We start from the raw sequence: 17,186 nt of genomic DNA, 5'->3' as shown, positions 1-17,186 counted from the left end.
TAACACGTAATTTATGAAAAAGATTTGCATAAAATATGGTCAATCCCAATGTATGAAAAGAATGTATGGTACTTTTGTACCACCATGAGGTTAAGGGTTTGAATCCCAGGTTAGGCGAAACTATATTGGGTTTTATCTGCTTGGTATTTCTGTAATAGAGCAATCTAGTTTTAGATCCCCAATCACATGAGATGAATCACACATGGTAAAATTTGAGTGCTCTAGTTGCATGTCAGCCTACCCCATTGGGGATGAAGGTGCAGTGTGCTTAAATTTTTATCCTGAGAAAGTGGACAGTTGGAGTACTAGAGCCATAGCCAAAAAGTTTTTTTTTACAATTGTTAACACTAACATCATGTATGAGGATGACATATCCTAAAGACAGACTTATTGATAGCATATATTATTCCCATACATATAATTTTTAGTTTTCTATTACCATTAACAATTGTAGAAAGACTTCTTGTATTTAGTTCTATTTATTGGAAAGACTTTCACAAGGATGAAGCCGTACGCAGGAGGTAGTAGTTGTATGAACTTTACAAAAAAAACTGCAAAATTTATAAAATGATCTATTTATTGGCTTCAATCTCCTTGTTAGTATCCCTCTTTTCGATAAATCTCAGTTGTTTTTTCCTCATGCGCTTTAGTTTTGCTGTATTTGTTATAACTTGAACAACTTCTGCTTTACGTCTATTTTCTTCAGTCTTCTTCAGATTTTCTCGTCTTCGTTCTTTACGTTTTACTTCTTTCTCTTTCAATTGCTCCATAACTTGCCTTGATAATTCTTTTGTTCTTTTTGAGGTTCTAAGCGCAAGGCTGTTTTCTTTTCGAAATCTTGTTTGAGGCCTTTTGTTTTATTTATTGATGAAAATCTTAGAAAATAGTTTTAAAGTTAGATAAAAGCAACTATAGTTGTGAAATCCAATACAGTGACTTAAATTACAAAATAAGCTCTAAACTCGTTTTAAAAACTATCAAACAATTTTTAGGTTATTTTTTGTTTACATAATTTCACACAATGTTACAAAATTCGTGATAAGACATATTAATTGACCACTTACCGTTCCCTGCTAGATTTCCAGAACTTTCCTGATTTTGGACGACCTTTTATAGTAGAATCTGTCTTATTTTTCTTCTGGGACTTTGATGTTTCGTTACCTTGTGTTTCCCTATTTTCTGTAACATCCTTGTTTTCCCTGCTATTTACAATGTTTGCTACAATTGATAAGACTTTACTCTGCGTTTCGTCAGTCATTTTTATTATTCTGCTATTTCTAAATAGTAATGTTTACAACACTTATAGAACACACGTGCACAAATCAAATGGAAATGACAAATGTGACAATAGACGTCAGAACATGACAACCAAAACAAATATTTTTTCGCTTTTATAGTTTATAGAAAGCCGAATCGAACGTTCATAATTATTAGTTACACCAGCTGACTTGATAATATAAGAGCTATGAAAGCCAAATTCAGAGTTATGAGACTGATGTTAGGATTTTTATGGATTTAGGATTATTCTTCCTTATTGTTATTTTGTACTGAATACATGCACAACATTAGCTGCTTGTTCTTATTTCCTTTACGCAGTGCCGAAAACACATAATTTTATTTTCTTTGAGCTACTTGTCTATGACTCGTCGTCGCTTGTCAAAAAATGACATTTTGACAAATTACAAATTCTGTTACAAATCTGATTACAAAAGTGGCTCAACCGAGTACCAACGGAGTGATTCATTCCAATTTAGTTTTTAAAATATAGGTAGTATCTAGTAAAGTCTCATATAAAATCATCAATAAATAAATGTACTGCAGTTTATAGCTAAGTTGTAATACTTTTCAGAATATTTCACGAAGGAAATAAAGTGAAATAGACAACAAGAAGATAACAGTTTCAGGAAAGTGATAAAATATAACATGCCTGTGAGTTTCCTTATATTTATGCGTTATAACTATTTAAATACTTAAAACAAAGAACATTAAGGAATGGTAACTGTATAATATTATAATTTTTAGGCGTATCACTCAACGTTAACGGACTACACCCAGTCGGTGGGTAATCTAGCGCTGTTACCTATTCGTACTACGTTCCGGGGCCCGGCTCCGCTCAGCCCTAAGATTGAACTGGATATTATCGATGAGGCGCTCAATTATTTTAAAGCTAATGTGTTTTTTAGGTTCTATGAAATCAAGGTAAATTTTTATCTATTATTATACTAAGGAAAATAATTGTCAGAAGGTAGATGCTTCTATATACTATTATATATGTAATATGCACTCAATACTATTTCAGTCTGATGCCGATAGAGTCCTCATATATCTGACATTATATATTTCTGAGTGCTTGAAGAAACTTCAGAAATGTTCCAACAAGAATCAGGGCCAACAGGAGATGTACATGTTGGCCATTTCTAAGTTTGACATTCCCGGGGAGCCAGGATTCCCACTCAATTCTGTGTATGCCAAGCCTTCTAGTTCTCAGGAAGCAGGTGTGCTATAGTAAAATGTTTATATATTTTAAATTTGTTTTGTTTAACTCATTGCCAATATATAGCTCTAAACATATGTCTGTATCAATTTGTTGTAGTTCCAATCTATACCTTCATTATTATAACATGTATAAGCTTAAGCTATTTATAAGATTGGAACTAGGTTTTTTTATTCAATCACATTATTATTCCGTTTTTGATTATATAAATTTAATGTATGTTATATTATTACTGTTACAGATTTGATGAGACAGTACTTGCAACAATTGAGACATGAGACTGGTGGCAGAGTTTGTGAAAAGGTCTGTGAATGAAAATAAAAGACAATATTTAAATGAATTGTATTGTGCAGGCTGCAAATAGATATTTATTTCAATTTAACAAAGTTTAGTATACAATAGTTTAACACATTGATTGTGGCATTGTGTTTATAGCCCAATGAGTGTGCACATAGCACACAACTGGAGTGTTGTGTGTCTCACTCATACATATGTCACATGCAATCTAATGCTAGTATGGGACAAACCCTACATGTGTGGCAGCTGCACCCGTGGGTAGTTCATTGGTTTAGTGCTGTAGTCAATATTTTAAATAGCAATATTTTATTTTTAACAGAGGGTTCTTAGAGTACAACCTTGGTAATTGACCATAGAGATGTTTTTTTTTGCCACATTATTATAAACTATACATTTTTGTTCAGGTATTTGCAACTGAGGATGGGAAACCTAGCAAGTGGTGGTTATGCTTTGCCAAAAGGAAATTCATGGACAAGTCTCTGTCAGGGCCTGGACAATGAAAATGTCAAAGAAAAGCATTTATATACCACTCTTGATGTATTTTTTACTTAACCTCGGCAGTATACAACTTTGTACTCCTTGGCTACTTACTTATTGGTGTTAATTATAGGAATTAATGTCACAGTTATTTGAGTTTAAACCTTCTACAACAATGCATTTGTTCATATTGAGATTGATTCATAAAGACTTATTATTCATAGTTTATTATGTTGGTGCATAAAAAAATTATAATTATAAAGAATGATAGAGCAGCAATTCACTGTTGCCTGTCATTATTTATTATGTATTCAAAAGAACATTAACAGTATCTGTAAATAAAAAAATTAATAAACTTTGATTTACAATATGTTTGTTTTATTTACTTTCATACTTGTAATTAATATAAAAATCATTGATAATAATAAAAAAAACAAACAGCATGTTAGGGTATTGTTGAACGAGGATTAAAAGAAAACATGATAAATATTTCAATTTTATTATTTCCAAAGTGGGATTTATATTAGCAAAACCTGCAGAAGTTATTTTCCGCAAGCTGTTTTTCGCGTCGTAAATAGTGACGGCGATTTCTACAAATTTTGAAAGTAACAGGGCTTACGGCAAATAGTCTCCATAGAATTATTGCCGCTAGTATAAACGCATCTCAAAGTTCTTTCATAGTAAATTGCTGGAAAACTTGCTAGTCTAAGCTTTATACTATTTAAGACATTATATATTTTCCTAAAATAATTATACAATATATAAAATTCATCTAAAATGTGTGTATAAATATTTATAGCAAAATGTTCAAAAAATCAGCTTATAGACTAATTTATTTGGCACTGAACAGTATAAGAATATTTTTGTTCTTGCTTATGTACATCATGGATTGAATAAGGATTGAAGAGTAAAGCATAAAGTTAGCTGCATAACATGCTATGTGTAAACATGGTAATTGGTCAGTTTTAATATAAGAACACTTGAGCATGTGGATTCATACAAAAAAGTTTCGATGGTGTAAACTAAGATATGTCTTAAATATAGTACCCAAAAACGTTTTTTTTTTACTTTTTTCAATACGTTTTTCGTCAATAGTCTAAATGAGGTATTGAATGTTACAGTTGCCAAATAAGAATGCATACATTGAACCTGAGCATTGAACACAATATTTTCAAAAAAATATTCAGAATAATGACATTGTATCAATTCAGTGACTTGGTTAAATAATTTAAACAAAGGTATCCTTTGTTTACAAGTTGTAATGTTTACAGATCTTTTTCATTCGAAATATAAAGTATGCAAACTTCTTAAATGTACAAATTGACTTGACATCAGTGATTTCTTTAGTTTATAAAATTTTGCTATTCATATTATTTCAGAATACTTATAATCTAGATCGAATACTTTACGAAATCTTAAGGTTACTACAACTCAGACTTAAGACAACTATCTCAGTTTAGACCGTGATTCTTTTGATTAGCTGGCCTGCAATGACCAGCCTTTGTATTTCGGAAGTGCCTTCATATATCTCTGTAATACGAGCATCACGGTAGTGCCTTTCTGCTGGCATATCTGATACGTAACCCATGCCTCCAAGGATCTGCAATAGATTGTAAATTGTGTTATATTATGCACTAAAATTATTGCCTCAATACATTAAATCAATACATCATAGTTTCATTGAAGAATAGGAATCATGTATGAAACATCTAGGAAATATATTATTTAAAACAAAAGAATTACAACTGGCTACTCATAAAATTTTCGATGAAATATCAAACTCAAAGACCTATGAAATATTTTTTGTACCTGTATACACTGGTGAGAAAGGAACGTAGCTGCCTCGGACGCGGCCAGTTTCGCCATAGCAGCCTCTTTGGTATAGGGTTGTTTATGGTCTTTCAAATATGCAGCACGCCACGTCAGGAGGCGCGCCGACTCCAACTGGAGTGCCATGTTAGCCAACTTGGTTTGTATGGCTTGTAACTTCATAATGGGCTTTCCAAATGCCATTCTTTTGGATGCATATTCTATTGCTACATCTAGGGAGGCCTGGAAAATAATCACAACAGTACAGAAAAAGTGTTGGATTATCCAAACATTCATTAATAAAACAACCTCTTAATGGAATAGCCAGGCTCACTTTGACAGACCAATAGTTAGCATATAGTTTGATACATTATTATTTGAATAAACCAGTTTTCTGAATATGTATGTCCCTAAATTATTTTGGATAATTGACATCAGAATAAATCAATAATTATAACATTCAATGCAAATTACACATCAAAAGATATGAATTATGTATGATAGGGTATTTTTTGGTCAACCATTACCTGTGCAATGCCCAAGGCTTGAGATGCTATACCAATTCTGCCTGGCGCTCTAAAGTCACCATGGCTATTTTAAATCCAAAGCCGGGCTCTCCCAGAATATTTTCTTTGGCTTTTTTTCCTAACTCCAATCCTTTTGTTGGTTTTGGAACAATAAATGCTGAAATTCCTTTATGCTTTAAACTCTTGTCTGTGGTTGCAAACACTACAGAAGCTCTACTTTCATACCCATTGGTAATCCAACATTTTGTTCCATTGAGGACCCATTTATCTCCTTGAATCTTGGCTACTGTTGATGCTGCACCAGCATCAGAGCCATTACCAGGTTCTGACAGTGCAAAACAGCCTACAATATCTCCTGAAAGTAATAATGTATGTGCAATATACATATATATACTGAATTGTACCCAGAAGAGTTGTATTATTCTTTTTAGTATAAACTGTATTATTATTTGAATTTAGAATATGTTTAGTTAAAAAAAGAACAAATAAGTGGACATTAAATTGTTTGCTCAGTAAAACAAAAAAACTAACCAGTGCAGAATGGTGTTACAAACTCCTTTTTTGTTTCTCTGTTCCCCAACCAGTAGAGGGCCAAGATACAAGGAATTATTAACTGACATGATGACACCAGCGACGACAGCCACTAGATATCTCCTCTAGAGCTATGGCATATGCTAGATAGTCTAACCCAGCTCCACCAAGTTCTTCAGGCGTCGCAATGGACATAAGCCCTAATTCACCCATTTTCTTAATAGCTTCGCAGGGATACAAATGCTCCCGGTCATATTTAGCTGCATTGGGCTTTAATTCTCCTTCGGCGAAGTCACGGCATGTTTTGTATAGCATTTGGTAGGTATCCGGTAAAGAAGATAAGGAAGCAATGCATCTTGAATGCCGAATAGTTGCAGGGGCTACAAAAATTATAAAATTGTGTCAAAACAATCATAGCTTTGTGGGCACTTCGGTGGACAAATATATCGTCCCACTTGGAGTATCGAAACAATATCGTGTTAATAAAATTGATATAAGAGTAGTTGAAGTAATTACATTTAGTGCATAGGAAGAAACTTATAAAAGTAAAAGGTATAATTTTAGTGTCTCGATCTACTAAAGTCGTCAATGTAATTTCTATTTTATAATAAAACTTACCCAGATTTTGAACAAGTTTAGATATTGTTATTAACATATTTATATGATGATATGTATGTAGATATTTATCTTACAAATAAAAATAAAAAGTATAAAAAAATAAGATTGCCCTTTGAACAAAGTTGAACTTTTACCCTATGTTCCAGTTGCCAAAACATATGTTCAATATTCGAGCTTTTTTATGTGTGGAAAAGGTTTAATACAGCAATGTTTAATGCTATAATTACTAATATGTGTTCTCTGGATAATTATACACCAATGTCCTCCTGCTTTTCGTTCAGAAATAACCGTTGCCTATCCAATTTAAATGAAATATAAATAGATTTACTATTCAATTATAAAGTTTTTGCATACAAAAGAAGAGATACAAAAAAATATAAAGAAAATGATGATGATTGATGCATATTTTTGAACTAAAAAATATTTATATCAGAATAATTAAAATGTCCCTCTGCAGGCAAATTGCGGCATCTGTTGGTATTTTGTTTGATTCGCTTTTGTCTGTCAAAACTCAAAAGTGTCAAACAAAAATAGGAAAAAAAAATACAATTTAATAAAATGATAAAATGGAGATATTGCTAAGATTTGTGCCTGCACATACATTACGTATAACAACATCTAGAATATTATTAACTCATGTGGCTAGTTATACTAGGTTTGTTTAATATTTAACTAGTTTTGCTTTTGGTATTACGTACATAACCTATGTGGAGTGTGTTCCGTATTTTACAGATTAGCTGAGGTGGGGAAGTTAGAAGTGCCTAAAACCACCGGAAAATATGACACAGGACAACTAATATTGCATAAAGTATTCGGATATCGCGGTGTGATACTGTTTCCGTGGCTAGCAAGAGTGTATGATAGAGATGCTACTAACAAAAAGGAGAATCCAGAAACATCGGCGTCCGCTGAGGCCTCCGGAGATTCTTTATCGAACGCTGGTAAAGAAGTTAAAGGCAGGACTCACACATTCTACCAGGTCCTCATTGACACTAGGGATGCACCATACATAGTAAGTGGTTATGTTTATACAAAAACAATGCGTATTCTCTTGTATCAAATTGTAGATAATTTTAAATTTAGAACATAAACACATATTTGTCCTAAACATTCAGCATGCTAAGATAAAATTAGTATTATTTTTATAAATATTTTAATAGCATGGAGTGTTTTTCATAATTACTGTTGTGAATAATTAAAATAGTTTTAATGTTTTTTTTGCATAGCTTACAATAATTTTCATACATTGTAACCAATTAGATTATGTTGGTTTAACTTGTATAGTTGTGGGCCAATATGTTCACATACATACTTGTGTTCTCTCTTACTTACAATATTACATGGTTGATTCGAGATGAGGTGCTAATTTACATGCCTTGACCTATATGTATACTTATTATGGTAGACTAATAAACAATATGCATGACTTGGATAGACAATACTTGTTTGTACAATGATACATATATAAAACTATTTTGCAGAGTTTATACCATTTTATATATTATAATTTTCTATTGATGTTTCAAAGATTTTGCAACATTTCTGGTCAAGGTGCGGATACATCTGAGGTAAGACCCTGCCCCGTGACCATGAAAGCTACAGAGTCTTTGAAATGTTGGGAGAAAATGTGTATATAAAAAACTACAATAAAATCCACAAAATAATTTTATCTAATATTCATATTAACATAAAAAATCATTATAGATACGTAAAGTAGAAGAAATTAGATATTTAATATTAATATGCTATTCTTCATGACATTCAGTAGCTTTCTTAATTTTTAGATTAGTTGATTTAATTTGTATGAAACTAAAATATATTGAATTAACATTTCATTTGTGTAAAGACTTCTAGACTTTATTTGTCTCTGGTATTGCTAATATGACAATACTATTATGAAACATCGTTACATCAATATACTGACCTGATTAATATAAATCATGTATGATATTATTTTTTAGTGAAATACTTTATTATTTTTTGATTTAATAGGGGTAATGCTAGCATTATAATATACCCATGCAGTATATAACTTGGTTGGAAACATAGTTTAATTATACATTTAATAAAAATATTTTATATTTTTGACTGTGCACACAAACATCGACATGAGGCCAGAATGGAAGAAAAAGGTATATTAATTGAAAAAAATACAAATCATTGTCATATTTGGACTAACTATTTGGTTTGTTGAATGTACTAATATGGATGCAAAAGTTTGTGATTAAATTGTTGAATTAGTGTTTAAATACAATACATTTTAATATTAGTCACTAATAAAAAATGTGTATGACATTTTATCATTATACAAATTATTTATGATCTATTTAAAATCTTATTCAAACTATTATTTTGACAATTTGTTAGTTCCTTTTACACAATTTACATTTCATATATGGTTCTTGTTGCATTAGATTCATGTAGCAGAATGTTCATAATAATTATTCTAGTCCAACTTGGTCAATTAAAAAGGCGGTTTCAGGCTAGAATACTTCATTAATCTACTCTTACCTATTTCATTTACTGAAACAGGTAAATCAAATTTTTTACATTTTTTATCCTGTTCTCTAGTAGAATAGTTGGCATAGGGGGCATTCCACGCAGCGGCACGAAAAAACTCGATGTCTCAGATTTTCGTAATATTTGATTATGTTATACCTGTATATGTCCTCGATCCAGATACAAAATATTATTAAAGTATAAAGCCTGGTAAGCGAGTTAAAGGACTTTGAAGTTTTAACTGGCCGGCTGGTATACGCCACTTCGAATCCAAGTATCAAGTTTTTAAATGTTACAATAAAATAAATAAAGCAATGAAATAAATACTTCATTTAATGAGCTTTTTATTGTATTTTTGGAAATTGAAAAATGTTTTTTCTTTGAAAAAATGTGTTTGAAAGTTTCAAACTTGAATTTCACAAAGTTGGCATATTTATATTTTTTTATTTTTTTCTAAAAATAGCTACTATTGTATAGATAATCCCTGCGAAGTTTCATAATGGGCTGAGAAGTAGTTTAGAGCTAGACCGATTACAGTGCCGAAGCGCGGCGGTCGCGAAAAAGAGCGAAGTAGTAAAAACTTTCAATTAAACTAAATACTTTCGATTAGAGTATTTTATCATGTTTTGCATCGCTCTAACGATTCAATTACATCTGATTATAATATAAAAAATATATTTATATTACTGACGGTGCACAACAACATTTTAAAAAGATTTAATTGTATTAACTTGTTATATTTCAAACAGGATTGTGGTAAAGATGCAGAATTTCATTTTCGTGCCACTTCACATGGCAGAAGGGCAATTTGACGGTCTCGGTGGTAACCTAAAACGTCTGGAGACACAGGCTAGTTTACATAACGCATTAAACAAAGCCATCACGATACCCGACCGCTTATACATGTAGGCTAGAACATCAATGCCACAAACTCATATTATTATTACTACTACTATTTATTATTATTATTCATATATATTTTAATGTTTCAAACTTGTATTTCACAAAGTTGGCATATTTATATAATAACTTTTTCTACTAAAATAGCCAATATTGTATTTATATATTATCCTTGCCAAGTTTCAAATGTTGTTGTGCACCGTCAGTAATATAAATATATTTTTTTATATTATAATCAGATGTAATTGAATCGTTAGAGCGATGCAAAACATGATAAAATACTCTAATCGAAAGTATTTAGTTTAATTGAAAGTTTTTACTATTTCTGCTCTTTTTCTGGCGACCGCCGCGCTTCGGCACTGTAATCGGTCTAGCTCCTAAACTACTTTTCAGCCCATTATGAAACTTCGCAGGGATTATCTATACAATAGTAGCTATTTTTAGAAAAAATAAAAAGAAATATAAATATGCCAACTTTGTGAAATTCAAGTTTGAAACTTTCAAACACATTTTTTCAAAGAAAAAACATTTTTCAATTTCAAAAATACAAATAAAAGCTCATTAAATGAAGTATTTATTTCATTGCTTTATTTATTTTATTGTAACATTTAAAAACTTGATAATTGGATTCGAAGTGGCGTATACCAGCTGGCCAGTCAAAACTTCAAAGTCCTTTAACTCGCTTACCAGGCTTTATACTTTAATAATATTTTGTATCTGGATCGAGGACATATACAGGTATAACATAATGAAATATTACGAAAATCTGAGACATCGAGTTTTTTTTCGTGCCCGCTTCACGTGGAATGCCCCATAGACTATTTTGTTGCCATATTTCTTGTTACAATAATATTATTATGTTTGCATATAATGCAATTTTGAAACAGCAATAAGGAAAAATATTTTCATAGTTTCAAAGGATCAATAATAAATCATAAACACAATGTTGGAAAATTTATGTGGGCACTACTTTATCAATTATGCCAATATTTTCATATACTTACACTAGCAGCAATCATATTGATGTGTACAGTGCAATGATGCCATGGTAATTGAGAGGGCAGTAAGTCAAATGCAGCCAATTTTTACTACTGATTTGGAATATACATTAAACGAACTGTCATCCTATCTAGGTTTCATACATCATTTATTCATAATGTATTTTCTTGTTTGATAAACAGCAGTAAAACTATAGTATAATCTAGTTACCGATATAATAAAACAGAACCGTCTTTTCTGACTGACTCTCAATTACCACAGCAAAATTGACTAACAAACACGCTTATGACAGCATAATACAATTAATCAATTGACTTAAATATAGTTTAATTGGTTGAACATACTACTATTTACATGTATAACTGTTTTAGCGAGCTCAAACGGAGGCAGTAACGTTCCTTGGTAACCAGGAGTCTAGTCGTAGTCTATATGCCATCCCAGGGCTTGACTATGTGGCTCATGACGACATCATACCCTACACGTCGGTGGAGCGCGTGCCGCTGCAACACGAGCTGTTTGACAAGTTTCTCATGCATAATCCAGACAAAGGTAGTATTTACTTACCATTGAATTGTTTTCTTTTGATATTTTATGGAGTATAGTTTGTGCATACCATTTTTTAAGATTCAAGGTGCTCAATAAATTCATCGCAGTTAGAATTCGGAACCTCTGTTCATGTGTACTAACACAAACTTCATAGAATGTATGTACGCAATAGGCGTAAAAGTCCGCGTACCTAAAATACATGGTCAGTTATTTTAAAAACATGTTTGCATGGGCCTAAACCTAAATCAAGGTTTAATGTCGAGCAGTATAAAGTAGTATAATTTGGTTTATTTATATAGTAAAAACTGCATATTTGTTTAGTATGTATTTATTGTGTAAATTTATTGTTTTTTACTACTCCATTGTAGATCCCCTTCATAGCGCAAGAAACGCTTCGCGCGTGGCAAAAGAAGAACCATCCGTGGTTGGAACTGAGTGACGTTCACCGCGAGACCACAGAGGGCGTGCGCGTCACTGTTATACCATTTTACATGGGCAGCCGTGAGTCCCAGAACTCTGCTGTCTACTGGGTAAGCTAAGCTTTAATATATATTTTGAATGGTCCTAAACAAGTTTGAATTCTCAATTCGAATTTCCATTAAAAACTGTGATTTCAGTGGCTATTATTTGTAGCCTTTATTTGTCAAAGGTGTTGCTCGCGAATTCGACCGTGCGAAAAGTCTTACCTGACGTCCTTATCATTGCTAATAATTCGGATAAGCAGCCTTGATGTTGATCCAGGATATGGTCATTCCGAGAGCCAAATTACAAACAAATCCGTTCAGCTATTTGTATGTTCACATCTAACATACATCCAAAAATCCAAACATTATCACAAGTTTCCGCCTTTATAATATGACTAAGAGTAGAAGAGTAATATTAGTAAGAAATGAGATAACATCATCATTACCTCGATATTAAATAGGATTCCTCGGAGCCTGCGCGCGGACTTTAAATAAGTTATTGACGGTATTGCATTCAGAAGCTACCATTGAAGTAAATATGTTGTAGTGGCGTTACTGCATCCGCCTGGAGAACCTGGGCGCGGCGGCGGTGCAGCTGCGCGAGCGGCACTGGCGCATCTTCTCGCTGAGCGGCACGCTGGAGACCGTGCGCGGGCGCGGCGTGGTGGGGCAGGAGCCCGTGCTGGCGCGCCACGCGCCCGCCTTCCAGTACAGCAGCCACGTCAGTCTGCAGGCGCCCAGCGGACACATGTGGTAACTACACAACACTATTTAGTACATGGTCAAGATAGTAGCGCTGTAAAGGAAGGAGCAGGGGGAAGGTGGTGGTGCGAACCGGGCTAGCGCCCAGGGCCTAGCGCGATGCCTTAGCTGACGACTTTCTTTTAAGGTCACCACATTGTTAACCACGAAAATAACTTATCTACTAATCTATATCTATACTATTATATAAAGCTGAAGAGTTTGTTTGTTTGAACGCGCTAATCTCAGGAACTACCGGTCCAAATTAAAAAAATCTTTTTGCGTTGGATAGCCCTTTGTTCGTGGAGTGCTATAGGCTATATATCATCACGCTATACCCAATAGGAGCGAGCAGTAATGGCTAATCTCAGGAACTACCGGTCCAAACTGAAAAATTCTTTTTGCGTTAGATAGCCCTTTGTTTGTGGAGTGCTATAGGCTATATATCATCACGCTATACCCAATAGGAGCGAAGCAGTAATGGCTAATCTCAGGAACTACCGATTCGAACTGAAAAATTCGTTTTGTGTTGGATAGCTCTTTATTTGTGGAGTGATATAGACTATATATCATCACGCTATGACCAATAGGAGCGGAGCAGTAATGAAACATGTTGCAAAAACGGGGACAATTTATTAGTTTTGAGAGCTTCCGTTGCGTGGGCTGCGTAAACGGTTAAAGTTATGCAACAATGATGTATGACGGGATTGTTCCTCTTAAAAGTTCTAAAAAATCTATACTATTATATAAAGCTGAAACTTTGTTTGTTTGTTTGAACGCGCTAATCTCAGGAACTACCGATTCTAACTGAAAAATTCGTTTTGTGTTGGATAGCCCTTTATTTGTGGAGCGCTATAGGCTATATATCATTACGCTATGACCAAAAGGAGCGGAGCAGTAATGGCTAATCTCAGGAACTACCGGTTTGAACTGAAAAATTATTTTTGTGTTGGATAGCCCTTTGTTCCTGGAGTGCTATAGGCTATAAATCATCACGCTATGACCAACAGGAGCGGAGCAGTAATGAAACATGTTGCAAAAACGGGGAAAAATTATTAGTTTTGAGAGCTTCCGTTGTGTGCGCTGCGTAAACGGTTAAAGTTATGCAACAATGATGTATGACGGGATTGTTCCTCTTAAAAAGTTCTAAAAATATATTATAAAACAAAGTCCTCCGCTGCATCTGTCTGCCTGAACGTATTAAACTCAAAAACTACCCAACGTATTAAGATGAAATTTGGTATGGAGACAATTTGAGACCCTGGGAAGAACATAGGCTCCCGGAAATTACTACTTTTATAACGGAAAACTTTAGCCAAAACACACTTTACAACGCGGCGGAGCCGCGGGCAAAATTTTTGTCTATATTTTTAGTTTAGCTAGTGGTCAATATTTTTGCTCTCGCCCATGGCTTCTTCCTGGCTGGGACCGCCGCTAAATGTTTATAAACTCACTAATCAATCATGGCATTTGATAATTTATAATATTATGCAGTTGATGAATTTGCATTACACCGAGGAAGCCGAATGAACTTGGCTATATTTATAACAATGACTTTGGATGAACAAACCAAATTTGATTTGTAAAATAGTCCGTCCAATGATAATTTATTTTGTGCATATAATGACCATAGAAATTGAACTCACATACATCAACGTTATTTCATTCCAGGGGCACGTTTAGAATGGAGCGCGAGGACGGGTACACGTTCGACTGTCGCATCCCGCCGTTCTCGCTGGAGAGCAAGCCGGACGAGGGCGCTCCGGTGGCGCTTCTTTACCACCGCCGCGTGACGTCACATCCGCCTCCGCCCCGGCACCACAACCCCACACAAATCCGCGTGATTAAATATTTATTCTTTACTCCAGTGATGTTGTCATTGAGTAGAAAAGATAAACATTACATAGTGAGAGTGTGGCCAAGAATTTTTGTAATTGGAAATTATGTAGATTTCGTTTAGGAATAGGAAATTAACCTTTTGTTTGTTCGGAATTGGCTATGAAAACCTTGCGAAAGGACCGTGGGATTCCATGTTGACGATTGGCGAATATGAAGATTCGCGTCTGTAGACAAATATTTTTGGCGGTTCGTAAGGATGTGATGAATGCGTTCATTGTGATGTACATCAGACCAAGTCATATTTTTTATTTTAGACGTTTTTTTGCTAGAAATAAAAAGTGATGATTTACGTTAGCTCTATTTATTTGTTGATATTTTTAGACAAACAGTAGAAGTTCATTGCATCCGTTTGTTTGTAATATAAAAATTCCTTAGGCTTTATTAAATAATTCCTAGATCTGTAATAAATTACAGTATTCTATAATTTTGTGTTTTATTTTAATATACTCACAATATTGAAGAATTTGAAGTTCCTCCTTAACGAAATATTATACAGGGTTGATACACGAGAGGGGCATTAAATTCAAACCACGCATATTACACATACTCAGTATTAATTCTTAATAGTACAAAACAAATCGCGTGAAAAATACAAAAGTATTTTTTCAAACAACTTAAATAACTGATTAATCAAAGTGATATGCAAACACCATTTATAAATATTTAGACTGACCTGCCTCACAATCGGCAACGTCACAAAAAGTCTTGAGTTGTTACCTCACCGCGGGGGTAGCGGAGAGTGCGGGCGCGCGGCGTCGCTCGGGCTAAGCGGAGCGTATTTGTATTGTATGCACGTATGCAAGTAGGTAAAGTGGTATGGACACAGCAATAATTTCTTAATCAGTAATTACACACTCATAGCCACAGCACTTATTATTCAATTTTTTTTATTTTCGATATGTCCGCCATCGTTATTAACACAAAAATTATATCGACGAACAATATTGTTTTGCATTCTTTTAATAATTAAACTCGACCTTATGTACATGAAAAATAGGTCGAGTTTCGCGTGTTAGTTTAGCCGGCTAATATTCCAAGGACGAATGGGTTAGTGTAAATAGGGTTGTCAGCTATGTTGATCTGAAATCCGGGAAAAATAAGAACTAATAAAAATCGAATATTTATTATGAAAGAGGAGCAAAAATTTTTTTTGGTAGGTATGCATTATTCACAGGTATGAAATTTTATAAAAGCTATTTTGAGGTTAATGTTTTTTCCTCTTAAAGTTGTATTCTTTTACACCGCGAGCAGCTTAGAATGTCTTTTAATTATAAACCGCAAACTCGTAAAATCTTTACATGACGTGTAGTCAACTTTAACGTGAGATCATTAAGGCGATTATGATTTTTGATTGTAATTTATTAACTATGCTGAAAACACGTCCGGCAGTAGCATTTAAATTGGAAATTTCACACTATTCTCTCAGTAAATAGTTTTCAACGTTCAGATTATTTGGGAACAAAACAACTACAAAACACCGAACAAAACCGAGTGGGTAAGAGACTTGAGTGCATGCGGTACGATGACGACCGGCGCGGCGAGGCAGTCCAGTTCCGGGTGATTTTTACTACGTTATTAAAGTCAAGAAATTTTAAAATCGGATCGCCTTTTGCCAGGAGAGTTGGCAACCCCAGCTGTACATGACCCTAGACAAGGAGCTATATGTAGATACTGACAGCTGTTAGGGCAGATACATCGTGTTCTGAATAAGCAAAAACGAAATAAAATCCTGTGACTAAACTACTGCTTATATTTAAATGATCTTATGCGTAGGGTCTGAATATATTACATGGTATATGTGGTTTAATTTAATGCCTCTCAGTTGTATCAACCCTGTATAGGACCCACTGTCTGTCTTAGTTATTTATAACGCAGTAAAATTTGTATTAGTAAAGCAATTGGGGTTTTAAGTAAATAAAAAGACCAAACTTACTAAAACTAAGAGATTTTAATAATGATCGACTAAAATTAAATGTTGAATTGCTTTATACACATATTCAAAGCTGTACAATAAATAATTTGTACACTACAGCTCGGCCAAATAAAAAATATATTGGCCAGAGACTAAAATATTAAATTACAACAAAGTTCACAATCTGCCGCCAATGTTACCAACTTACGTCTAATTTACTTTCACAATGTAAAGAAACCTTTACCAGTATAAACATTCTCCTTATTCAGGTCAAAATTAATTTAAATTACTCGCAAACCACTTTTTATTATACAAAAGGCACTTCCTATTTATTCTTCACTTTGGTATGTTAACCATAAATAAGCGATTGCTTTTTATCGTAGGAATAAGGGGAAGGTTCAGCAAAATTAATACTGTAGGCGAAAATTATAAGAAAACGAGATTATAGTATCTTATTATAATATAGTTCTGAT

The 17,186-nt window shown here is 33.6% G+C and overlaps 3 protein-coding genes and 1 pseudogene across 3 annotated transcripts; 2 read left to right on the top strand and 2 right to left on the bottom strand.

Moving 5' to 3' along the window:
• Nucleotides 1-559: 559 nt before the first annotated feature.
• LOC119191524 (coiled-coil domain-containing protein 86-like) lies at nt 560-1,360 on the bottom strand. Its single transcript, XM_037445413.1, is given in 3 exon segments — nt 560-803; nt 806-875; nt 1,065-1,360. Coding segments are annotated over 3 exon segments (495 nt in total). The 5' UTR covers nt 1,259-1,360; the 3' UTR covers nt 560-572.
• A 287-nt stretch (nt 1,361-1,647) lies between these two features.
• On the top strand, nt 1,648-3,636 carry LOC115452521 (actin-related protein 2/3 complex subunit 3). Its single transcript, XM_030181073.2, has 6 exons — nt 1,648-1,768; nt 1,850-1,929; nt 2,023-2,199; nt 2,300-2,495; nt 2,736-2,797; nt 3,196-3,636. Exons 2-6 carry the CDS (start codon nt 1,924-1,926, stop codon nt 3,289-3,291), a joined length of 537 nt encoding a protein of 178 aa, XP_030036933.2. The 5' UTR covers nt 1,648-1,768; nt 1,850-1,923; the 3' UTR covers nt 3,292-3,636.
• Nucleotides 3,637-4,724: 1,088 nt separating this feature from the next.
• On the bottom strand, nt 4,725-6,948 carry LOC119191522 (annotated as a pseudogene).
• A 278-nt stretch (nt 6,949-7,226) lies between these two features.
• Nucleotides 7,227-14,872, top strand: LOC119191525 (polymerase delta-interacting protein 2-like). Its single transcript, XM_037445414.1, has 6 exons — nt 7,227-7,408; nt 7,486-7,765; nt 11,523-11,700; nt 12,064-12,227; nt 12,709-12,914; nt 14,574-14,872. Exons 1-6 carry the CDS (start codon nt 7,320-7,322, stop codon nt 14,860-14,862), a joined length of 1,206 nt encoding a protein of 401 aa, XP_037301311.1. The 5' UTR covers nt 7,227-7,319; the 3' UTR covers nt 14,863-14,872.
• Nucleotides 14,873-17,186: the final 2,314 nt, after the last annotated feature.

The sequence above is a fragment of the Manduca sexta genome, unplaced genomic scaffold, assembly GCF_014839805.1.
Source record: "Manduca sexta isolate Smith_Timp_Sample1 unplaced genomic scaffold, JHU_Msex_v1.0 HiC_scaffold_1612, whole genome shotgun sequence".
Lineage (NCBI taxonomy): Eukaryota > Metazoa > Arthropoda > Insecta > Lepidoptera > Sphingidae > Manduca > Manduca sexta.
This window is presented reverse-complemented; position numbering and strand designations above follow the sequence as displayed.